Below are 25,500 nucleotides of genomic sequence, written 5' to 3'. Positions count from 1 at the left end.
GTCTGAAGCATCCTGTCTTTCTACTGAGCTTTGATATCATTTTCCTTAGCCCCTTGGAGATCTGATGGGGCCCTGTCTCAATCACGAACCTGTTAGTCCCTTCTGCATTTCCCACCCTCTTGAAGGCCACTTTTCTGCTATTCCTCGGATGCAATACTCCCTCGAATCGAACAGGGGAGGATGGAGAGCCCTTTCTAATCTTTATGGTTAGACTACTTACCTGGGATATGAGGCCTATGGGTGCCAAGTCCCTCTATTGTAGGCATACCATGGAGCAAGCTTTCCTTTTCTGAGTCTTCTAACTGCTGAAGTGCTATGCAAGGTGGGTGTCACCTCTTTATGACCTGGGTGCATCTCTACCTCTCAATTACAATAGCATTTGGGAATCCAGTAGCTCCTAACTCATTAGAACAGGGACATCTGTGTATTGCTTTAAATGCCAGGACTTTACACTGGTTTAACTCTCGTAGAACAGTATTAATTTTAAGATTTGTGTCATCTCTGTGCAGGGACTGTTGAGTAGCTGAGTGGTTTAGAAGTGCCATTAAAGTTCATACCATATCAGTGACTGTGGCAGAGCAGCAAGAAGTTCAGGGAAATGTGTTGCTGATTTAGCTGTTGCTGTTTTCATTGATACTTCCTTCTGTGCTGCGTGCATTTTGCAGTAGCTTCTGCAAGCTGTACTTCTGTTCATTATGTTTTAAATGCATGGGCTGTAGCTTTGAATACAAAGATCACCTATTTAGTATCGTGTGTTGTCATATGGTAGATAGAATTATGAGTCTCCAATTCTATTAGGTATGGGTTCCAGTCATGCAGCCTGCAAGAACACTTCTGTGTTTTATTTATTGTATGTAATTGTATTCACTGCGGATTAATTTTGTCATGCAGCAAAATGACCCATGCATTAAGTGACCCTCCAAGGAGAGGGGGAAAAAGCAGGGAATTCTGTCATGAACTGTACAATTTCAGCTAGATTGATGGGCTCTTGCTGCTCTAAGCAATATAGCTGTTGAAAGCTATTTAAATGTGCTATGTGCTGCTTCCTTTTCTAAAAATAGATATTCGTCTGTATGTAGGTGACAAGTGAAAATGGAAATGAGTAATTTTCTTCCTTTCCTTCAGAATATCTGAGTGATGCGAGGGAAATAATCAGTTTGGCTTGATGGGTGCTTGTATGAGAAATGTCTTCACCTGCTGTCGCACTGGTACACGGAAGTGAACCCTCGTATTTTTTTGTGTTGCCTTTCTGCCTTTACATTAATTTCTAGCTAAGAAACACCTGCAGGGAGATCTAAAGAGAGCCTTTGAATCAAATGCTTTGCACAATGGCTTATCTCAAAAGAGGAAGGCTGGCAGAAGTTCTGCTATGCTTACACCTTTAATCACACCAAACGGGCCTGAAAGCACATCCCGACCTTGTGTTTGGCCCGCAGACTGCAGCGTGGGCCAGGAGATGTGACGGAAAACAGTAGCATAGGCTGTTGGGTATAAATTAGCCTGACTTCTCAAGGAAAGGAAGTGGAGGTAACTCTCTCTAGATCCATGGAGGTAATTCTCTCTAGATCCTGTGGTACGAGTCTTGAAGCTCTCAACGGACAGTCAGAATTTGCAGAGGCGTAAAGGTTTTGAAAATAATTGTTTCTATGAAGTTAGTGAATGTGGGAAGCAGAGGGAAGAGGAGAGACCCTGTAACTGCCTTAAGGAAGAGGTAGGTGAGTTTTTGCTGTCTGGTGAACGCGAGGAGACGGTCTAAATTGTTAGAAACTTCACTCTGAGCTCATGCTACCCTCAGAGAGCTGTTGTAATGAAACAGTCTTTGTTGACTCAGATGCTTGATGAAAATGCGTGTCGAAAATATGGTGTTCCCAAGATCGGTCTCTAACGACGACCAAGAAAAATCTCATTGCCAATAGACATAACTCTTTCAGGTCTTAATGCTGACGCTACAAAATGATCCTCCATCTTTGGAAACTGGTGTGCAAGATAAGGAGATGCTGAAGAAGTATGGGAAATCATTTAGGAAGATGATTTCATCGTGCCTACAAAAAGACCCCGAAAAAAGGTAAGAACTGGTAACACCAAAATAAGTTAAAAAACAAACAAACAAGACAAAACAAACCACAAACAAACAAAAAACCCCCCCAAAGCAAAACCACAAAACCCGTTGTATTCCATATTTTTTAAAGAGGGTACGCTCTCTGCCCCTCCAGCCTTTCAGTCCCGATGAACACAGCAATCTTGCTGTGTGGCAGCAAATTCTCTTGGCTGTCCTTATTTTTAAGGATAAATGTCTGGCATCATGCCTGGCCAGGGCACACATCTCCCATTTGGGTTAATGAGAGTGCATCCCAGTCCACTGCGTGTGTAGTGCCGTTCTCCCCCTTGCCACCTCTAGCAGGTGACTGCAGTTCATGTTTTGTTCCCAGTCAAAACTGCTCTGTGGTTATAAATTAGAAATTGCACCTTGGGCAATATGTGTTTGCTTGCGAAGCTTCATAAATAAACTTTTTAAAATTTGCCAGTGCAAAGAAGGCTTTCAGTGTAGTTTTGACTTGCTTAATTATAAGTAATATTTGCTTGGGGGGCGGGGGGGAATCAGGAAAAACACTGACAAATTTTACCAACATGTTTTCATGGATACAGATTGCTTAAGTGACCTGACAACACTTTCAGTCTTCCGTGTAACAGTAGCTTGACTACTCACTGATGTTAGAAATCCTATGAGGGGGTGGTGCATATGTTGTGGTTCTCCCAGGGTGGCATTGTATCATTATATTATGGCATTGTTCAAAGCTGCGTGAGGGTCTGGCTGTCTACGGCACTGTTTAAAACCCACAGCCTGTCACACAGGAGAACTCAGACGTGGTTCTGTGGAGGACAGTCATAGCATTTGCCAGTCTCTGTAAAGCTGTTTAAAGGAGTGTTCATCCTGCATTAAAAATAGTGTTCCTTAAAATGTAAAAGTAAAGAAAGCAGCATTCCCACAGATCAGTTTTTATACCTCTTAGTTTTCTTTTTTTCCTCGGTAAGCAAACTAATTCTGGAAAGGGAGAAGTCCCTTTATAAAATAATAACAGTGAAGACATATTTCAGTTCCCTCTTGTGATGGATCCAGGAACAAAGGCTTCTCGCACATCGTGAGAATGGGATCTCTCTCTTCTAACAAGCTTCACACTTGAAATGCTTAATGAATCCAGTGGAGTGCTTGATAAATGCTGATAGCAAGGTTTTTTCCCAGCATGATGTTTTTTCTCCTTTCTAAAGCATATCCTATTCCTGCAGGTTAGAATGTGTGCTGATCAGAATTGAACATAATCACTTTGAATCATGGCATGTCCCTTCTCTCTTCTCAAGCACTGCTAACAGCCACTGTCATCATCCTGACTACGGGAGCAGGAGACTGGCCCATAATGAGCAACTTGCAGATTCAGATATGCTTATGCATATTGTATGGGCTCTCAAAGAGGAGAATTTAGTGCAATTGCTTTTTAATTATTTTTGGGGCTCCCTTGCTATAAGGTGGATGATTTTTGTTAGAAAGCTCCTTCTAAACTGACCAAGGGATGTCTTTTACTTTACAGTGTTTATCCTAAAGTCTAACTTAAAGGGGAAAATAGTTTGTACTTGTTCCTTTTCTATTAGACAAAGGTTGATTGTCCCGCCTGTGTTTAATAGAACTAATTACACCCATATATAATCAAGTATCTCTGAAATAGCTCTGTGACTTGCACATAGCAAGTACTGCACTCCTGCTGTAGGTGATGATCTTTCATTTCAATTTTGAGCAAATTGTTTCTGTGATCCTATCAAACTGGCTCTAAGAGACTCAAGTTCAGCATCAAAATGGGAGCAACTTCCTCCCCCACCCCCGAGTTATTCATTGCTTTTGAACAGAATAGGCTTTGATCAGAATAAACCGAGTGTTTAAAAGACTGCTGGTGTAAAAATTACTTGGAATACATTGATTTTTAGGGGAATTGTGCAGGAGAAAGCGATGCCCTTATGAGATGCCATGTTACAACAGGCTGCAGCATCCTGGAAAACCGTTTTGTTGAAAGGGAGCGTTTATAATTGTTTCTTCTACATCTGTTTTCATTGACAGACCGACAGCAGCAGAACTCTTAAGACACAAATTTTTCACGAAAGCAAAGGTAAGAAAACACTTCCTAAACTGATCTGTGCAGAGGCTGTGGAGTGGACTTTTCAGAAATATGATAGGTATGGTGACAGCTTTATTGGCATGAGTGTGGGCTGTTTCACTTAGGGCCAGTGTAGCTGAGTGAGTTGAATGGGTCATTGTGAATGACCAGAATGAAACCCCTCTTCTGTACCTCCTTGTGTATGCTGCTATTAAGAGAAATTATCTAGAAATTCTTGAGCATTTAAATGTCTTTCAGTGGCTTTTGGGGTTTTTTCTTCTCTTGTAATGGTGCCATTCTGGCTGTGTCTCCAACCATAAAGTAAATGTAACTTATATTTTAGCGAACTGTATAATCAGTCTGTATGCAAAGCAGTGAATGAGGCCCACTGTGCAGAGGGCTACCTAAAACTATTTCACCCTGTGTTGCCTTATGGAAAGTGAAGATCCTGTGATACAAAAGAGTAGGAAACTCTCATTTCTAGCCTTGAAGTGAACTGCCAGTGAGCATTTATGTAATTACTGCCTGGAGATTAGTGCATATGCAATGTGCAAGGTCTTGTTGGGGGAGACAGACAGAAATAATACAGGGGAGAATTTATATTTCCATGGGAATGAGGAAATGTTTTCTGTTTGCTTATTTTTTGTGGCACGTTTGTGATCAAAATACATGGGTTTTGTAGCAGAACACAGATTAAACTGTTAAAAAGATACCTGATACCTGGGATAGTACAGCAGCATCACCAATTAATCAAAGTAGTTTTCAGTTCCCAGATGATGATGCTTAAATGAAAGTGGCCACATTTAGGTATCTGTGCAGGAGCTGGATGTCCTATTAAAGTTGACAGAAATCTAACAAGTGCAACCAAGGAAGTCTAGAGAGTCATCCAGTTTATGAAATGTAGGAGTTTGCTTTAGGGCAAGTTTAATTGATTCCTGGGCTCTTGACAGTATTAACTAGGTTTTCATTGTCCATAATGGGATTTTAGGCAACTGAATAGTCTGCATCTGTGCACGGGATGCACGCTTGGTGTCCAAAGTGACAAGATGGTTTACACATTGCTGACCTTTCTCCGTCTGGTTATGCGAGTTCTGGTTCATGTTATACTTTATTGTGTGTAAAATCTCCTTCATGCTTGCGTTAAGCTGCTGCAGAGTAACGTATTAGCATATGTGGTGATAGAAAATTAACATTATTGTAAATGAGGCAATACTTAAACCAGCACCAAAGTGAAAATGTGTGCCGGTTAACACTTGGTGTTAAATTACTTTCATACATCAGCCACTGCCAAACTGACAGCTGTAACTTGAGGACAGAAGAGTCCAACTTCTATACGTCTGTATTGAACCATATATTTAAATATAGTGTGTGTTAGTAAAAGTATATTTTGATAACACTGAGAGCCACTTACGAGGAAGTGACAGCATGTGTCTTGAGACTCTCCATCTTATGTGCAAGAAACCGTCACGGGCGAGTTCTGGGAGCACTTCATCGGCAGAGACGGCAGGGCTATCCAGCCCCACTCGTGTGGTGTGACGTACCCAGCCAGATCCCAGCGCTAATGCCAGGGTGCTCGCCTGGCCTGCTTCCTCTGCAGCCAGTAGTTTGGCTCTGTAGTCAAGCGGTTGGAAAATTGTGTGCTCAGGAGCCCACATGTTAGCCAGTAGCTTGCTGAAGAGGAAATTTAATAGTAAAGCATCACAGCGGTTTCCCAGTATTTAGTCCGTTGTGATCACCGCATTTACTTCCTCTCTAAATGTCACGTGCTGTACGGTTTTTCAGCCACTCTAACTCCTGTTGCCCTAATTCTTGGGTGTCTCTACTCCAGCATACAGAGGTTCCTGCATCCCAGCCTGCCTGACATCTGAGGCTTGCTTTTGACAGTTGGACAGGCATAAATTTAGGGGCAAGATAAAGCCAAGCGACTGGATCCAGGTGGTGTAGTGTCTGCGAGTGGAAGAATGCCAAATGTCTCAGCAGGGTATCAGATGCTGGGATATAAGAAGTATAAGCATGTTCCCCAGTAAATCAGACGTAATAGTATACACCTTCTCGATTGTTAATTCCCTATCACTTTGCATAGGGAAAGTGCCACCACTAGCTTAAAAGGTATTTAGGATGAAACATCACATACTGTAGTCCAAAGGAAGAAAGTGATTGATATCTTTGGGGGAATGGGGGTGAAACATGTAACAGGGTTTCTGCTAGAAATAGCTTAACAGTTTCTTTATCGGAGACACTGAAGGAATCAAAGGACGATTTCAGCAATGCAAAAGTTTGGTGTTTTGTCTTTTGCAGAATAAAGAATTTTTACAAGAGAAGATGTTGCAGAGAGCACCAACAATCACGGAAAGATCCAAAAAGGTACTGAAAACCTCCTGGGCTCTTGCTGTTACAGACATACTAGTTTTTTTGGGCTTGTGTTCACATTTTTAATGAGAGTTACTGTAGTACGGCATTTTCTAGATACACAGCTAGACATTTCAATAAAATACTCAAACGCCCTGACAGATGATGCATCCTGAAGATGCTCTTGTGCTATTTCTCCTAAAAAAGATCAACTGTAGAAACTGTCTGCTTGACATACCAGTTTTCTGTCTTTGTGCTGAGCAGGTCCGGAGAGTCCCAGGTTCCAGCGGGCGTCTTCATAAAACTGAAGATGGTGGCTGGGAATGGAGCGATGATGAACTAGATGAAGAAAGTGAGGAAGGCAGAGCAGCAATTTCACAGCTCAGGGTGGGTCCTCAAACTCCAATAGCTCTACTGTCTCTGTTTTGTTTTCTAACTGTGGTACGTCTAAATATCTCTGGGAAGCATGTGGCCTTGTTGTAAGTATGATATAGAGTAAGTTATAGTCCCTCCCCTCGAGTTTGTAGCTGAACCAGAGAAAGCAGACTGAAGGCTGAAGAAATTGTATTGATCTCTTTTCTGTCATCATTCTGGGGCACAGCTGGTCTCATTCAGGGATGCTGAGCATAATTGGGAACATGAATTCGGACGGTCTGCTCCCAGCTCAGCGTACTAATTCAGTTGAGCGAGGATATTCTCTTTGTTTTTAAGGGTGGTGACTGTTTGAGATGCTTTCTTCTGGAAGTCTCAGGAGAGGTTTTGTCCTACTGCCCTCTCCAGGATGGAGCTGAAATCAATAGGTCCCGTGCCTATGGCTGATACCTGAAACACACAGGACCTGGTTCTGTCCCCTCAGTTACACTGAAATCGATTAGCGCTAGTAGAAAATGTTACGGCATCCCTGAAGTCACAAGGAGTGATTGGTCTAGCGCTTGAAAATCCTCAAGAAAGTACCCACCACCACCCCCAACATATACATGAAAAATCCCAAACCCAGACTAACCTACAGAAACACAGACGAGTAATGCATAATGATCAACTAAAAGATTGCAATACATTTCCAGATTGTCTTCCCCCAGTAGTCAGCAGTGTGGATTTTGACTGTAATGGCTTGTCAGTTCCCTTTTCACTGCAGCAGGTAGCTTGAATTGGTAAGACAGTGAAGGATTTTTTAGAGGAAGCTTTTCAATATGAAAGGGAAAAAAAAAAAAGCAGTATTGGTTTGAAGCATTTATCCCTTTACAACTTTAACTTTTCTCATTTCTCTTTCATTGCTTTTTCTTCTATTGGTGTTCTGTATGGACACTTAAATATTAAATGCAAGATTTTGCAGCTTTTTGGCATTCTTTGAAATGCTTGGGTTTTTAAAGGCTGCTATTGACATAGTAATTCCATACTTCGTGGCAACAACTATTGTGTCTTTTTAAAGAGCTTACTATATCCAGCTTCGTATTACATGGTAGGAGGATCTCTTGGTACCAGGTGGATACTACTGAAATTCTTGATCCTTTATAAGCTGAAATCTTCTAAATTCCTTTTGTTGGTTAAAATATAACCAAATTTTGGGAGGGAATATTGTGAAAAACCCTAACTCTATTTCAGAGATTACTTAGAACTTGGTCTGTCATGTCTCTAAATTCAAGATACTATGACTTAGCACTGTTTACTGTGCTTGTTTCTTTCCTCTTATGCAGAAAAGAGCAGATTGACACACCTTTTTATAAGCTCCTTTTCAAGCCATTTTTTTTTTCTTGGAGCTTTGGCATATTTCTTACACTACTGTCTGTTCTGATCTCTTTAATTTGGGCCGTGCTTGGCCTTTACTTCTAGGACTCCCATATTCAAGAAACCTTTAGGGTGGGTATTGGAGCAGTAGATCACAATTCAGTTGCCTAAATGTAGATGTACATTGCCATTTTGGAGGCACCCCATGTAGATATAACATAGAACTTTGGGAGACCTGAACCTTTCTGGAGGTCAGGAAGGGCACCATGGCATCTTAGAACTCAGTACGTGTCTGCTTAGGTGTTTGAATCCTGCCCTGGGAGTCTTTCCTGTGCACAGCTTTTGAGTAATCTTTTTCAGCCCGAAGATGAAGGATAGGAACGCCTGTGCACCTCTTGCATATGATCCCTTTTTGAGCTATCTTAAGACTTGTATTTAAATTGCCGATGTTTGCCATGAGCCATGAATATGGTGGTGTTATTGAGGACTAGTGTTAATCCTGTGTTTTGGCCATATTTCAAACACAGGGTTTAAATTTCACCTGCTTGTAATACCTCTGCAAATGAAATTAAGTTGTAAGATAGAATAACTTACATTAACTAGGTGTTACCTTTTATTCCTGCCCATGGCAGAGGGGTTGGACTAGATGGATCTTTAAAGGTCCTTTCCAAACCAAACCATTCTGTGATTCTGGCTGTACCTGCATTTTATTGCTGTCAGCCTTAAAGTAAAAGAATGGCTTGCAGATTGACTGTCTTTGCTAAAATACTTCAGTATTATCCTGCATAAAAGCTTCTACATAAATGTAAAGTGTTTGTATTTTTTGCTTGTCTCCACTCTACAGAAAAAATAAAGTGAATTTAATATGTACAAATGTGTATTTTACAAGTCTCTTGCTAGGACTGCACCTGAAAGCAGACATGTATTTATTACAACCAATCAGAAATATCTGCCCAATTCATTGAATAAGCTGACTTGCTGGCGTTACCTTTTAGATATAAAGACTTGCTGAGCTTCTTTACTCTTGGTATTTAAAACCTTGAATTCAAATTAGAGCAATTGTGCTATGTGGGCTCTTAAATAATTTGCTTCTGTTACTCAATAAATCTGTGCAGTGGCATGCGGTGTGATCACATTTCACTGGTTACTCACATCATCTCTGATTACACAAGCAAAAGTAAGTTAGAAATAATACATGTCAGCACATCCCCAGAGTCATCCTATTTGTGCCTTAATTAGGTAAACATCTTTTAATGTTTGCTCTATTTCCTTTCTGTCCATGTTTTCCCTTAGTTTACCTCTGTTTGCCATTTATCTGGTTAGTTATTAGCTGTGGGGCAGGGCCAGTGTTTCCGTACTTGTCCATACAGTGTCTAGCACACTGCGATCTTTCAGACAAGCTTCTCTGAGTTATTCCTTGAGACATCCAGGTACTCTTGGATATGAGCTTTGTGCCTGAAAGAACAGTGCTGCAGATGTGGAGCCTGGCTGTTTATCTCTGGGAGCAATGCCACGTTTCTCATCTTGTCTGGTAACTGTCGAGTGAAGCTCAACATACTGAGATGGATTTCAGGCTTTACCTTTCTAGCTGCATGACTTTTTTCCTGACACTGTCTGTGCGTAGTTGTTGTGAAGGAACTGTTCCTTCTCCTCCTGTCCAGAGGGCTTTTTGCAACTTGCTGTTCTGAGAATAAGAGCTTTTACTTTCTCTCATGAGGGGCCTCTGGGTCAATGTTACAAATTGCTCTGATCTGGTTTAACCCCAGCCGGCAGCTCAGCCCCACCCAGCCGCTCGCTCACTCCCCCCCCCCCGATGGGATGGGGGAGTGAATCGGAAGGGTAAAAGTGAGAAAACTCGTGGGTTGAGATAAAGACAGTTTAATAGGTAAAGCAAAACAAGGAATGCATTCACTCCTTCCCACGGGCAGGCAGGTGTTCAGCCATCGCCAGGAAAGCAGGGCTCCATCACGCGTAACGGTTACTTGGGAAGACAAACGCCATCACTCTGAATGTGCCCCCCTTCCTTCTTCCCCAGCTTTACATGCTGAGCATGACGTCATATGGTATCGAACATCCCTTTGGTCAGTTGGGGTCAGCTGTCCCAGCTGGGTCCCCTCCCAAATCCTTGTGCACCCCCAGCCTCCTCGCTGGTGGGGTGGGGTGAGGAGCAGAAAAGGCCTTGGCTCTCTGTAAGCCCTGCTCAGCAGTAACGAAACATCCCTGTGTTATCAACACTGTTTTCAGCACAAATTCAGAACGGAGCCCCATACTAGTACTGTGAAGAAAATTAACTCTATCCCAGCCAAAACCAGCACATCTGCAGTGGTTAAGTTAGTGGCATTGGGTAGTGCATAAACTGGCTCAAGTTAAGCTAGTGGCATGATGAGACTTATGTTCTTCTGTCAAACTTGTACTGTCCTAATCACAACCTGTCTTTTAGACCATCCTGTGGAGAAAGAACATCTATTTTATTAATCCCAGCATGGACTAAGCCATCCCACCTGTCTATCTCCACGTGGTAATTAGACCTGTTAGAAGTCAAAGCTGCAGGCTCTCTGCAGGACTTTCCAGGAGTATTTGGCAATTCCTTCCTGCTCCTGTGAAATAGCTAATGCATGTTATCTGTGTTTTACTGATAAGCCAAGATTGGTCGTATTGCTTTGACTGCACTTTCCCCTCCATTCCACCGATCTCTTTGTTTCACTGCTGAACTTGTGTACAGCTGTCAGTTTTCTGCATTCTCTCACGGAGAGCATAGCATAATGCAGAGTCCAAGGGCAAGGAGAGCAGGCGAGAGATTTCTTTCTATAAACCAGCACAAGTAAGGCTGATTTCTCCCCTCCCCTCCCCTTGCAAGGTTTTGTATGATTTAAGCAAGTTGGTTTGCAAACTAGTTCCCTAAGTATATGAAGGGGATTTGTTTCCTAGCAGAATTCTGTCAGGCAGATTTGTGTGGCTTATTTTTTTCTGCAAGACTTGGGCAGCTTAAAATGGATTTTGCCATACTGGTGCACAAGTAATTTGATCCAATCTGAGTGATCTTCAAGAGTAGTGGATTGTGCTAATGGTTAACAATGATAGCAGCTTAGGTATTGTATGCCACTGTGTAAATATCAACTGCAAGTCCTGAAACATGACTGTATGTTTCTGGCATTGTGATATGCTTTAGGTTGCCAACAAATTGTGTGGCTTCCCTTTTATTATGCATCTTAATACATATACGTAATTTGAAAACAATTATGTAGATTTCATATGTTCGGCGTGGTTCAGAAGAGTCCTTCTAGTCATTAAGTCTCATTTTTGTCAAGGCAATGACAGCTTTTTCTTTGTTTTTCAGTCTCCCAGAGTGAAAGAACCTGTACAGAATTCCGAGGTAAGTTGTAATTGCAAATGACTTCCTGAAATGATGACTCCTAATTATTGCTGTTTTTGCAAGGAACATGTTTTTATTAGCCTTTGAAAACAATATTGTGTGAAGTAGAAGCTAGTATCTAGCTGAGCTTTGCTTGAAAACCTCTATATAAAAGGAATCATTAGCTGTGTAACGCCAAGAGGTCTTTCTGAGGTAAGTTGGTGTATATCTTTTCAACTTTACTGGCTATGGCAAAAGTCTGTTTGTTATAAGATAATGAATTGGTTACAAGGACAACCTAAGCAAAACTGTGTTCCGCCTTCCTCTTTAAAAAACACCCAACAAAACACAACTTTAAAATGTGTTTTGCATAGTCTAATTCACTGGTTAGAAACCTCAGAATTGTGAAGTAAACCTGTAGTAGTATTTAATAGCAAACTTCAATTGCAATTTATAATCTGCCTTCAGTTCTGTCCTGTGTTTCATACATTAGGAATATCAGTATATCTTATCTTTCGATGATAGAGATCGCTTATCTTCTAGAGACTCTGCTATGCCTTTCTTTTCCCTACCTGTGTGAAAAGATAAACAGGGCTGTCTCCTAGAAATTAGTCTTGGGTTAGGCTGTCCTGTTCTTCATCTGTTTCCAAGGATTGATTATAAAGGGAGATCTTAAGAAAGACTACAGTTCTGCCACTGTAATTTGACATAAACTCTAAATTCAAAGAAAAAACTGAAAACCAGAATCCCTTTGGGATGAATTTCTCCATTGTGATACATCCCTTAATATATATTGTGGTTTGGAGGTCTGCTGCCCAGGTTTTCAATATTCAAGGCGATTTATTTTTCCTAAAACTTACTGCAGTAAGTTGGAGGGCACACTGAAGAAGTGCCATCAACCTTACAGTTCTTTGGCTACCATGCCAAAATCAGTTTCTCTGTTCTGAATAACACAAGAGGTAAAAAATGTTAAACTTTCATTTAGCTCTTTTCCTCCACTCCCAAATCAATTGCATATGATTTTTTTTTACAAGGGACTAACTTTAGTAAGTCCAATCTTAAACAGTCTTGTCTTGTGTGTTTTGAAGAACTTAAGCTCTGAATTCACTTTCCAGTTGAATATCCGGATTGCTCTGGCTCTGACATTTGTTTTACAAATGGATAAATTGTCGATAATTATCTTAATGCTCTGCTAGGCTGTGTTCTCTGAAAGCAACTACAAGGCAAAGCAGAGTTGCTCTGCTCTGACTGCATGGCTACTTGGAAATATAAGTAGGACTCGGGTTCTGAGAACGGGGGGGAAACTAAAGGATAGGGTGCTCTTGTCCAAGCTAGGATATGATCTGTGTGCATCCAGCCTTGCTAGCTGCAGTGTGTAATTTTTGTCCAAGATCCAAGGTAACAGTCATGCTGCTATCTTGGTTTCTTATCCTTCTTTACCAGTGAGTAAAACTTGGAAAATATCAGGGCAGAAGGGGTCCCTGGACATGAGGAAGCATTAAACCCCTTGAACATCAACTTGGGATCAGTGTTAGTGTCTTGGAGGCCTAAGAATGGCCTTGGCATTGAACTTCTCTAAGTGATTTATGCGGCAAACAAGCACTTTTTGGAAAGCTGGTGCTGAGTGAGAACTCTTGAGTTCCTTTTCTCATAAAAACACCTTTTTGCTTGCAGCTATTCCCATCAGCTGAGCCGCCAGGTCCTTCACTCAATGCTCCAGCACAGGCACCTACTCAACTACCTCAGGCTGCAGGACAAGTACCTGTACAACCTCAAACTGCTGTACCTCCACCTAGTCAGGCTCCTCCAGCAGCGCCAGCAGCAGCCCAGGTAAGATCAGAAACCCTTCGTACCAGCTTTCAGCTTTGCACTTCGCCGTTCTGTTCAAGGTGTGCTAAAACGATCTAAAGCTGTGAAGGTCGCTTGTCTGGAGTTGCATTAGTGCTGCTGCTTATGCAGAAGTGGCAGCTGACCTGGTGGCTTGCAAAAGGAAGAGTGTTAATGTGGGCGCAGCAGTTTTTCATTCTTACTCTGTGGGTGAGCAGTGACTTTTTATGCTGTTCAGGGAGTGGGCTCTGGCTTGAGGCAAGGTTAAAGGTAAGAAAAAAGGAGAGTCTCATTTAAGTGGCAGCTGCTTGTTCCTGGTGTCTAAGGTTCAGCACAAACAGGCTCTCAGCATCACTGGCATTTATGGGAGAAGAATGGAGAGAAAAATGAGAGGAAGAAACTAGAATGTTCAAGTTCTTCAGGCTTTAAAAGAGAGACAGAAGGCCTGGGTTAAAACTGTTCTTGTAGCAGTGAAAAACTGCGGAGAAACTCCATCTTTGGGGAGTTCTGAACCTTGTGGTGCTTTCAAACACTTCCATTTCAAACAGAGGGGGGAGAATGGACATTTGAGGGGAAGTACAGGGAGTGTGAAAGCTTGACAAATCCGTGTTTAATTCTTAGCTACATCACCCCAAAGAGTAGGATATAGGTCAGATAGGCAGGCATAGCAAAGTCGGAAAGAGCTCAGACTTGTGTTAAAAAGAGAAAAATGGCCAAGCCAAATCATTACTGAGATACTTGGAACATGTCTTGTGGTTTGCTGGAGTAAAGCACTGCAGAGTTTGCCAGACTCCTGAATGATGGCACTGCTTTTATAAAAGACACTAATGTTCATAGTTGTTGGTGGGGAGAGGCTGTCACTGTTGGATGGGGCCAGCCTAGCATCACCATTTGGCAGACCCAAGGGGAAGAGACTTGGCAGTGTTGGTCAGAAAAATAACTCTTAGACTTACTCTTTCCTAGAAATGTTTCATTACTTTTATTTTAAAGAACGTAGAAAGATAGGTATATCACTTCACTGCAGTCAGCTCATGTTCCTGTTTACAAAACTGTTAAAGACAGTGCATTAGTCATTAAACAAAAATAGTGGAGTTGGGGTCTGACATACTCTTGGCTACATTAAAAGTAGCTTTAATGATTAAATCAAACCCCTTCAAATCTCTTGAAAAAGGGCCAGTGTTTAATCCATGAATTTTATGCAGCAGTTGAAGTACCAGCAGCAGTCAAGGCCAGGACTCTGGTAAATTGAAGTAGCAGTGTTGGCCTCAATGAAAGTGTTTTGATTTGCGCTAGCAGAGTATCTTGCTCCCTGCCACTTGTGCCCAATAGCTTATTTGTTGGTAGCTTGTCCTAAGATGAACTTCATACCTTTGTGTCAGTGTGTTCTTTATAGCTCTTTTTTGTCAATATGTTGTTCTTTATAGCTCTCTTTATCAGTGTGTTCTTCTTTATAGCTCTTTTTATCAGTGTGGTGTTCTTTATAGCTCTCCTCTGGATCTTGTAGCTTGTTGGTTACTGTTTTGCAGACCTCTGGGCTTCTCTGTGAACCCCAGTGTTTGTTTTCACTGACCTAGTAAAGCTTTCAGCTTCAACAGAAACAAGATTGTGATCAGAAGCCTTGAGCTGCGTTGCTGGTCCAAGAGCATCAACAGACAAGAGTAAAATACTAGTCTTAAATAAAGGGTTATTTTTTTTCTCTCATGAAAAAGCAAGTGATCTAGATGAAAAAATTTGGTCAAGACTTCTAGGCTTAAATTATCAGCCTAGCGTTGTGTCTGTCTTGTTACTGCAGATTTAAAATCCCTGCCTCAGCAAGTGCAGTACAGATGACTTGCACAGTGGAAGAATGACCAACCCTTCTCTGTTTTGTTTGGGGTTTTTTGGTGGAGATTAATTAACAATTAGCCCTTTACTGGAAGTATCACAAGTGCTATAAAGATGGACACCTCCTGGATCTTTCCTTCTGAAAATCTGCTGATCTTTCCTTCTGGAATTCTGCTGCTGACCAATATAAAATACTTCAATGACAGATTCCAGTAATTTCTCAGAAGTAATTTAGAAGTGAAAATAGGCAGCTATAAAATTGCTGCTAGATGCTGCTAGATGCTCTTTGATTGTGAAATCAAAGCCTTTGATTTCACAAAAAAGTAACAGAGCATATGCTAATCTGCCAATTAAATTGTTTCCTAGGTACTCTTCACAATTGTATCAGGTTTTTAAATCAGATGTTTGGGGCAGGAATTAAAACACAGGAGGTCTTGAAGCTGTTATGAATGCCCAAAAACCTTAAGTTTTGATGCAAAGCAAGCAGTCTTTTTACATTTAGCAATTCTTCTGAAGTCTCCTGCTACTTTGGCATTTCTCAAAGTTGTGTAGCTTTTACTCTTTTCAAGACAATTGCAGAGAGAACCTCCTGGGTTACTATTTAAGCATGAAGTTCTCCTGTTTCATTAGTGTGTCGTCTTTTTCACTGTAGTGTCATGATTCCAATGATTAGTTAAACTTTTATTTGTATTTATAGTTGATCAAGGTTATCTCTAGTTTTAAAACCAGAGAAAGGAAGTGTTAATCTGCTTTAAAATGATGTAATCCTATTGCAGGCCCCACCTGCCCCTGCTGCGGCTCCGGTACAGGAAGATACGAAAGTCCCCATCAGCCTTGTACTAAGGTTAAGGTAAGGACACAAAACTGACGTGTTCTGTCAAAGTGAGCCTTTGTAGAGAGGGACACTGGAAGACTTCTGTAGTGCATCTTGCCATCTGCATTTTCATTAAAAGGGCGGTGGTTATATATTGTTTGTCAGCTTGGATTTCAGCCACTCTTCTAAAACTGGGACCCAAAAAAGCAGTCTGTCTCATCCACTTCTTCAGTTTGGCAAGAGCTGTAGGTTGAAAGAGGTTTTGTATAAATATTCCTAAACTCTAACGGGGTGGGAAGGAGGGAATTAGCCGGCTTCCCTAAAGGAGATCAGGGATCCAGGGCTTTTGGCCTTGTGCTGGACTATTCAGGCACAACTTCAGACTTCAGCCAGTTGTGAGAGTGAAGAGCTTTTACCCAATTCAAGGCATGGATTCTGGTCTATGTCACTAGAAATAGGCAGAAAAAGGCTTGTAAGCACATTCTACTATCATTACACATACTGACGTTTCTCATTTAAGGAAGCTGCCTCTCATCTCTGTAGGCATCTTGGTTGTTGATGAGCATTGGACTGGGACTTCTGAGCATCACCTCCCAGTCGTTCCTGGAGAGTTGCATAATCTGTGTGCATCTGCAGTCAGCGAGTGCTTCCTTCCTCCGAAGGATGTGCTCCAAGGATATATCTGCTGGCAGATATGAGTTGCTGAGACAGAGGAACAATGTGGCCTTACACCAGAGGGGTGGCACTCGCTTAGCCTGGACTTCAGCCCACTCAGGCTCTGTCAGGTTGAGAGGCAGAGTGTGCTGAGGGCTCTGCTTCCAGATGCACACCCAAGGGGTTAGTTTCTGCCCTGTGAGGGGGAAGGGTGCAATGAATTCACTTCTCTTCACAGGCTGATTGCTCAATGACAGCACTTTCTTTTAGGCACTGATCAGTGCAATGAAATGGTCTCTTCTATATAAAATTCTCTTCTTTCCACAGGAATTCAAAAAAGGAGCTCAATGATATTCGATTTGAATTTACCCCAGGGAGAGGTGAGCTGGTGGGAAATTCCAGTGTGTGAAGGTGGTTTTGGTGAAGGGGAAGTTTTGTGTTCAGTCTTGTGCAGTTGTGTGTATGGAAACCCTGCGTGAGTGTCTGTCCACAGTGCCTTCCTAAAGGGCTTGCTTTATGGTTGGACTTGGAGCACCCTGTTGAGAAGACCTTTCATGTAAAACTGTTCATGAATATGACCAAAGTGCAGCCCTGTGAATTCCAACTCAAGAGTTCGACAGCATAGCTCAGAGCTGTCTGACTGCACCTGGTGTACACCCTAATACCCATCTTGTGTAAACAACACTTTTGCTGTTTAGTTTGTACAAGCTCCTTTAGGTTTCTGTGTGATGCCTCTGTCGGTTGGACAATTGGTATTAGGTGGTGACTGGCTCTTGGGTTTCTCCCCAACAGATACTGCTGACGGTGTGTCTCAAGAACTCATTTCAGCAGGTCTTGTTGATGGCAGAGATCTGGTAATAGGTAATTACGTATTATTTTTTCTGCTCTAACCATTTTAGTCACTTTTTGCATGTTTAAAATGACCTGATTAGTGGGTATTGGGAGAATTTGCTGTGGCTTTGGTTCGCTACAAAACTGCTGTTAATTCTGGTGGCAGTTCTGTGCCAGTGCATTTAGGCAAACCCTAGTCCACAAGAATAGGATCTAGTTGGAAACATTGGAGCACATGTTCCTTGTAATGCAAAATGAAGGCTAATTGATGCATTAGTTGAATCATTATCATCTGACATGTATGCATTGCCAAATTGCTGCACAAGCCTGTACTGCTCACAGGTCCTGTGCAAGAGAGGTCTGGGACTGGAATCAGCCAGGCTTTTTTGTTTTAAGTAGGACTGGGGAAGGAAGTATGAAGTCCGCACGCACTAGGGCAGCAGCACGTGTTGCTGCACTTCAAGTGAGTGTGAACAGCCAGATGAACAGCTACCTTTAGCAACAGTTTGCTAAATAAATGTGTCCTTCTGTGCAGCAGGTGAGACTTTTAAACTGTCAGCGCTGCCTGTGTATTTCAACTACAGCAAACAAAACTGTTTCTTATACACAGGCCGCAACATCTGGAAAGGCTGCTAGTGCAAAACTAACTGGATTTCCAGGTGCAGTTGGGCAGCTTATTACTGCTAATCCTACCACATCCAGGAAAAAATAACTACCTCCGAAAAAGAAGCATAGTAACAAATGACAGCATTTTCACAGTTTAAAGCTTTAGATTTAAGTAAACTGAGTCTAATTGAGACCTAAACTTTTTCTATCATTTAAAAAAGTTCTAAGTTTGCTGAGTAATGGAAAGAGGCCTAATGAGTTTGGCATGTTTTTCTCTAGCCTGTCCTAATATTTGCCCATTTTCTCTGTGTGTGTGTGATTTCAGTTGCAGCTAATTTGCAGAAAATTGTGGAAGAGCCCCAAGCAAACAGATCCGTCACTTTCAAACTGGTATTTATTCCTGTTCCCTAATTGAACAAGTTGTCACTTGCAAAGAGAAGGCGTTGCATATAGATGCCTGTGATGTCTACTGTAGGCATCTAATGTGTGCACTCTAAATCCTCCCTTCTTTCCCAAAGCTTCCTGCTGGTTGTCTAACAGCAGGCAATGCGGGTGCCCTGCTTGGGTCCTCTAAGCAGCACCTGGGTTAAATAACTGTGTGAGACAATGTGCTAACACAGACATTCCCTTATCCTGGCTAATAAGCATCTAAAAATGTTACAAAAGGGTATTTTCTGGGCTTGGAATATACACTTGCCCAGAAAGGACACAAATACTTCAGGGCAGGTAAGTGGGCTAAGAAATGCCACCGACTGCTTGGAGTAGGAGAGCGGGGAGGGTCCAGATACATTGTCTCTGAGGAGGAAATGGTGGGGGGAGAGGAGGAAAAAAAAAAAGGGGGAGAGGGACAAAAGAAGAGAGCCAAAACTAAGAGAAGATAGGCTAGGAGAGGAGAAGGAATGGCAGATGGATCCTTCAGAGGTGGTGAAATTCAGAGGTAGTTATAATGGCAAAGCGAAGGTGTAACCAGTTTATTGGTAGCGAAGCAGTAAATCCCGTTACTTTTGACTCTTTCTGTAAGGAGTTTTCACTTGTTTTGCCCCAGTTAGTGCACGTAGCCCTAGTCAGAGCAGACATTGGCAAAACTTCAGTCCCAGCCCTTCCTAGCTTCAAAAAAAAAGGAAAAAAAAAAACAAACAAAAAAAAGGCACTCAATTTTAACTTTGGATAGTGCTGTCCTGTGACTGCTCCCTCCCCAGACCATATCTGATGCACCTTGTTGTGATACGGAGGGTAGAGCACGTGTATTGCTATTTGGATCTCTGTTCCTTGTGTTACAGGCATCTGGTGTCGAAGGCTCGGATATTCCTGATGATGGCAAACTTATAGGATTTGCACAGCTCAGCATCAGCTAAACAATGGTCCCAGGAGACGTTTCCCAACTGAGAACCCACATGTGCATATTCGTAATGCTTCTGTTAGCCTAAAAAAAAACCACTACTGCCAAAGAATTGAACTACAGCCCCCTTTCTAGAAGCTTTAACATTTTCCTTAATAGGATCACAAACCTTCCTGAAATTACCGATGGCGTTTACACCTTTTGTAAACAACTCTCATGTTTTTGTATCTGTCATCTCAAACATGCAGATCCAACACGTCATTGCCTGCATGTTCATTTTATTATTGCCTTACTTTAAAGAAAAAATACTACTGAGTACGAAGCAGGGGGTTCCACTGCTCTGATGATCTTGCCTAAATGTTTGCTTACATGTGGTTTCATTTTTTTTTTCACTTGCTATTTTTGCACAAGTTTTAATACTGAACGGATCTTTTTTTGTTCTTTACCTGCTTCTCCTTCCATCTGAAACACCAATGTACATGTTGTTTGGGTCACCTGGAGTGCTGAGAAATCTGCTTCTCTTCGGCTGTGGTTTTTTAAAACTGCTGGTTTGAATGCTTGCACCTGAGAAAGCAAGCCAAGTCTTAACCCACGGGAGGGAGAGCCTTCTTCCCTTGTGTTTGTGTTTTTGAGAAGTTCCTTGACTTTGAGGTGTTAGAAGTCAGCTTCCCTTTGTAAAACTGCCTTAATTTTTTTTTTTTATTATTTTGGTTCTCTCCACATGAGTGCCAGGCGTGGCATGAGGGCTGAACCTTTTCATTTACATTAAGCAGTCCTTCCTCAAAACGTCTTTCGTTCTGCATCTTAGATGTAGTCTGTTCTTGAAGCAGACCAATGAGGCATTGCGGTCTGGAAACTGGTCTTTCAGATGATCAACAAAATATTCGTAGTCAGAGGGAGAGGAGATCTGTGTCACTCTGCGTTTGGAAAAGATGCACTTCAAACTGTTCCTGAAACCCGGTCTGTTATGCCTGGCTGCGCGAGTCCTCCCGACGTGTTTCCCAGTCCTTTGCAAACTGGTACCCGTGGAACCATCCCTGTCGTGTTTTACAGCAATAAAGAATCGCCAGTAGAGTGGTAGTACTGGGCAAGCGAGCGCCGGGCTCTGTCCCTCCTGCACTAATCGCTTGGGTCGTCAGCCTTCTCGTCGGTCCAAGCCTCGACGTTTGATCAGGATGTCACTGAAACCCTGTCACACACGTATTTAGCTTTTATTTCTATGTGGTGTTGAATTTGAGTTTCTACATGAATAATATAAATTATACTCTGAGTTTGATAAGAGACACTTGTAATGCAATATGTGAATAATAAATGGTGTTGATTTTTTTTTTCTTCTTCCTACTGTTTCACAGTTGGCCTTTGTAACTGCTATTGGCTCTGGAGTGTTTTCTACACAGAAATTGTAAGTCTGTAATTTAACTCGCAGATGGAAACGTGTTTGGTTTCCATCAGCCACAAACAATGCAGAAACAGAGTGTTAAGGCGGAATGACTGGGTTCAATTAGGACTTTTTTTTATTTCTAAGTCTTCAGATGAACAATCTGTATTTATATATTGTTCTCTATGAGCAGCTGTGGAAGCTTCCTGAATTGTGCATGTTCTTTTTATACCACCCTCGTTGCTTTTAGCTTCTAGGTGGATATTGGGTATGTCCCCATGGGCTATTTGCAGCCCCGTGGCTGGTGAGTGTGAAGGGGAGGGAGAGGAGAAAGAGGGTTTGGGAGCGAGAGCATCCCAGGGTGCTGAACAGATGCTCTCCAGAGCCCAGGAAGCGGGTGCCTGATACCAGGGAGTTGGTGGTGGCTGGGTTTGGCCAAGTGTGTGCGTGCACGTCTGTGTGGCACCTCTGGCACTTTCTCCTGTTGTCTGACCCAAAGCACTCCCTACGGCTTCCCCCATCGAGCTTCTTGGCTTGGGCAGAGAGCAGGCTGGCATCTCGATTTTCATGTCACCCTGTGGTCGATACGGTTGTATCGGAAACCCTGAGGATACGGAGACAGGTCGTGGTACAGTATTATTTTCCCTCCTGCCTGCATGCCGTGGGGACCTCCTTGTTCATTTGTGTACTGGTGCTGAGAAAGGTAGGACTCAAACTGCTCAAATGGAACAATGCAGCGTCTATTTATTAAGTTATTCCCCACCTTCCCAAAGCCAGGACTTAGAGAGCTTGAGCTCACACTAACCCAAAGGCTCCTTAGTTCTTTAATGGAGAAAACAAGTAAGGAAGCAACTGATGTTTTTTGCTCTATAGATCTCCAGATGTTTTGGGTAGGGATCCAAAATATTTCCTTGGGCTATTACAGCGCTAGACAACTGTCTTTTCTGATGTTGTTCCAGTAAGTGCCAATGCTGTTCATAATTGTTTTCCAGTGTCATTAAGAATTTGGTTTTTGTGCAAATTTCTGATCTGAACCTGGAAACAGGTGGTAATTTTAAGTTAGTTCCTACTTTTAAGGACGATGCTCTGTTAATGAAAACGGATCCTCTTCACAACTTTGGTGTATTGTAGATTATAATGAAAGATGTAAAATATTCAGACTTTTTTCCTTTTTTGGACTTTGTATTTTACTGCATGTGTCTAATTTTTAATCAATAAAGAACAAATTGTCCATTGCCACGTGTTTGGTGTGTGGTTTATGTGTCATTGGGTTGCATGGTGTATCTTGGGGAAGGGGTTTGTCTGAGTGGTGTCTGCAACCCCTGGGGCATTTCTGTTTGGGGCGGTGGGAGGTTTGACAACCCCCAGGAAGACTCGGTGAGGAAGGGGTGGGGATGCTCTGCAGGAGTTGTGTGCAGAAATGGAGCCAGGATGGCACTTAGGATTGTACCCTGAGGGCTTGTCTCCAGTTGAAAGGTTTGCTCCAAGCTCTGCATGCCCTGTGCAGCTGGGGATGAGCTTCCCCTGTCCAGGAAGACCTCAGAGTGACAGGGGCTGGTATTGAAGTGGGATGATTTATACCTTGAGAAGCGTTTGGAGCATGAACTGGATTCCCCCCTTTCCACCTCCACAATACTTGTTCTGTATGAATGTGAAGTTTCAGGGCAGATCTGATGCAGAGGTGCCTCTGAGGTCTCTCCCTTACCTTTATGGTGGAGCCAGGACTTCAAGAAGATGCACTTGAGGGTGAGAGGCAGAGCTCAGGCATGTCCCCATCTCTCGTCATCCTGACAGCTCTTGACTCTAGCTGGGCCGTTCCTCTCTGTAAGCACCAGTATCCCCTGCTGCGGCGTGCTCGTGTGCCAGCGGTCGTGCTTCGGGCTGTGAGAGCAAGGAGGTGCCTGGAGTGAAAGGTCTTGTCCAAGTGTGCAGGTGAGAAGACTGTTGGCAGACTGTCAGTAAACCTCTTGCCACGAGATGGGAAACACTGCTGTGACCTGGCACGGAGCCACTGCCGTGGTTGTGGCAGTAGGTTTGTCACAGCGAATGCTGCGATTCGATGTCAGTTAAACTGTATGGGCATCTGGACAGCTTTCTGCAGTCGTCATGATCTTTAACAGTGACCTTGGCCACAACCTTTTAGTGTTACCTAACAAAGGAGTCATGCAAAAGAGAAGTGCCTGGGTGCAAGGAGACTACCTGAGTCCTTCTTGGAAAGCCAGTTCTCTGAAGCGCTGCACTGGAGTTTTCCTTTGCATCCTTCAATATTTCTTGCCCATCTTCCACGAAGGAAGGAAATTTTCAGAAATGAAGGGAAACGTTACCTGAAAAGTAAAAAAAGGTATTTCTCACTGGAGGTCCTTTTGGAAACTTTTCCCTAACGTATGGCTTCTGTTCCCAAGGTGCTCTCTTCATTCAAACCCTAACAGCTTTGTTGACATGATTTACCCAGAGCTTAGTGGGATTTTGTTTGAGCGAGGTCATGGTGTCTCCATTACGAGAAGCAGAAGGGGTCTTTCTGCTCCGAGTGTGGGAACAGAGAAGTTTCTCTAAAGCTTCAGGGACTGTCAAGGGCAAGGTGTTTGTCTTTTGGGAGGGGATAAGCATGGTCCAGTTGTAGGCACATTCCCCAGGCCTTTTGGCTGGGATGTGCCCATATGTGTTTGCTTAAAAATATGCATGTTCTTGCTTAAAAACAAACAAAAAACCCCCACCAAAACAAAAAAAAAATATGTGGTGGTCTTGGATGGTGGCACTTTCTAAGCCGCCTCTTCCATTCAAACTCCTTTCTAAGGCTCTTGGGCTTAGTTTGCCATTTTCTGGCTCTTTATTTCTCTTGAGGTGTTCCTCTTTTCTTGCAGATCCAGGAAACTTTATCTTGGGTGAATGTAACTTCCAAGTTTAAGACATGGGATGTTAAGGAATGTTCTGGATTGCTGAATCTCATCCTCTGCATCTAAGTCAGCTTCTTTGCAATCTTTCCTGTATTTGGCCAAACCCTGCTTAAAAAGCCCCAGTGAATTATTTCCCAGTTTTGCCTCCCATCCCTGCCCCTGAAGGAAATCCCTTTATGGACACTCCTAAAGGCTTTCCATGCTGCCTTAGCCCAGTGCCTCATAGTCCTCCTGCGCCTGAATAGTCCATCCCAGTTACCTTCATCCTTAGATGTTTCCCTTTGTGGGTGCTCACCGCGAGGTGTCTCATACTGCCCACGCCTCTGGGCTCCCCTGCTCTTCATACCTTCTTGCAATCTCTCCTCCCAGCTGATGAGTTTCCAAATGGAAAGTAACCTCCCCTGGAGGGTGTGCGCCTCCTGAAATCCCTGTTACACTTAATGGGAACACAGTGTGAGTACAAATCCCAACCCAGAGCATTGATTTGTCTTCAAATTTGCATACTCGTCGTGGCTGCAGGGCTTATCTTGGGCTTAAGTGCCGGTTCCAGCCCAGGGGAAGCCTGTCTCCGCAGATACTGCTGCCGATGTCAGGCGTCGGGGAAATTTTGAAAGCGGTTGGTGATTTTGGGCCATTTCAGAAATGGTTGGTGCTGCTCACCTTATTTCCCTGCCTGAGCGTGGCTTTCCACCAGTTTTGCCAACTTTTTATGGTTCCGCACGTGCCACATCACTGCGACACCAGCTGGATCCGTGCCATCGGCCCCAACCTGACGGAGGAAGAGCAGCTGAACCTCACCCTGCCCCGGGACGCAGACGGGGCATACGAGCAGTGCTCCATGTACTCACCGGTGGACTGGGACCTCATCTCCATCGTGGCGTACGGCCTGAACGCCACGGAGAAGTGCAGCAGTGGCTGGGTGTACCCCTCAGACCATGAGGTGACGCTGGTCACTCAGGTTTGTAGCATCCTTTTGTTTCTGGTTGCTTTGTGCTGTGGTAAATGGTGTTTTGAAGGCTGGGGTGTGCTGAGCTCAAGCAGGACATGCCTGGGGGCAACGCTCATTCTGTGCTTTGGTACATAAGATCTTGCCGAATTGCAGCAGATCGATTCCTCCTGACCTTTATCAAAAGCCGTGGAAAGGTGGGTCATGGACACATGCCCTGGTCAGGTCCTGAGGAGGCCACCTCAGCCCAGAGATGTGACTCGGCTCCAATCAACCACCGCTGCTTCCTCACCTGTTGTTGGAAACATCCAGCAATGGGGTTCCCGCTCCTTCCTTTGGTCCTCGGTCCGGGGCCTCAGTGTCCTCCGTCCTCCTTTAAGTGTGATGCCCAGCTCAGGCTCTCCAATGCCGGTCAGAGCAGAACAGATCCCATCTTCTCTCGTAAGTTCTGGCAGTGTTTTGCGCCAGTCTTCTGGCTCCTGCTTCTCCAGATCCATGAGACCCGCGACTGGTGTCTGACTGACCCTCCTGGGCCTCCCCATTTAAACCATGACAGGGAAGAGTGGATGAGGCTGCTTTGTGCCCTGGACTCCTTCTAGCATGGAGCCAGGAGACAGCCAGGCGAGATGGCAGGATCAGGCCTGGGAAAGGCTCCTGAGCTGGTGGACACACATGATTCTGCTTTTAGCAAGGTTTGGCCTGTCCCGTCTCCTGCTGATGAAGCAGAGCCCAAGGTGAACAGGGGCACCTTAATTTCATCCTCCATCTGAGTTTCCTAGTTGACTTGAACAGACCCAATTTGTGTCATCCAGCACCTCT

At 43.3% G+C, this 25,500-nt stretch overlaps 1 protein-coding gene across 1 annotated transcript in view; it reads left to right on the top strand.

Annotated features, from left to right (window-relative positions):
• The window catches only part of OXSR1 (oxidative stress responsive kinase 1), a 91,787-nt gene extending 72,028 nt beyond the window's left edge, over positions 1-19,759 (top strand). Inside the window, exons 8-18 of the mRNA XM_075144260.1 lie at positions 1,932-2,065; positions 4,106-4,154; positions 6,441-6,506; positions 6,756-6,878; positions 11,554-11,589; positions 13,243-13,398; positions 15,996-16,069; positions 17,015-17,067; positions 17,480-17,548; positions 18,450-18,514; positions 19,405-19,759. Coding sequence (XP_075000361.1) covers positions 1,932-2,065; positions 4,106-4,154; positions 6,441-6,506; positions 6,756-6,878; positions 11,554-11,589; positions 13,243-13,398; positions 15,996-16,069; positions 17,015-17,067; positions 17,480-17,548; positions 18,450-18,514; positions 19,405-19,479 — 900 coding nt within the window. The 3' untranslated portion in view covers positions 19,480-19,759. The remainder of the gene's footprint in view (positions 1-1,931; positions 2,066-4,105; positions 4,155-6,440; positions 6,507-6,755; positions 6,879-11,553; positions 11,590-13,242; positions 13,399-15,995; positions 16,070-17,014; positions 17,068-17,479; positions 17,549-18,449; positions 18,515-19,404) is intronic.
• Positions 19,760-25,500: the final 5,741 nt, after the last annotated feature.

Source organism: Calonectris borealis, chromosome 2 (assembly GCF_964195595.1).
Source record: "Calonectris borealis chromosome 2, bCalBor7.hap1.2, whole genome shotgun sequence".
NCBI lineage: Eukaryota > Metazoa > Chordata > Aves > Procellariiformes > Procellariidae > Calonectris > Calonectris borealis.
This window is presented reverse-complemented; position numbering and strand designations above follow the sequence as displayed.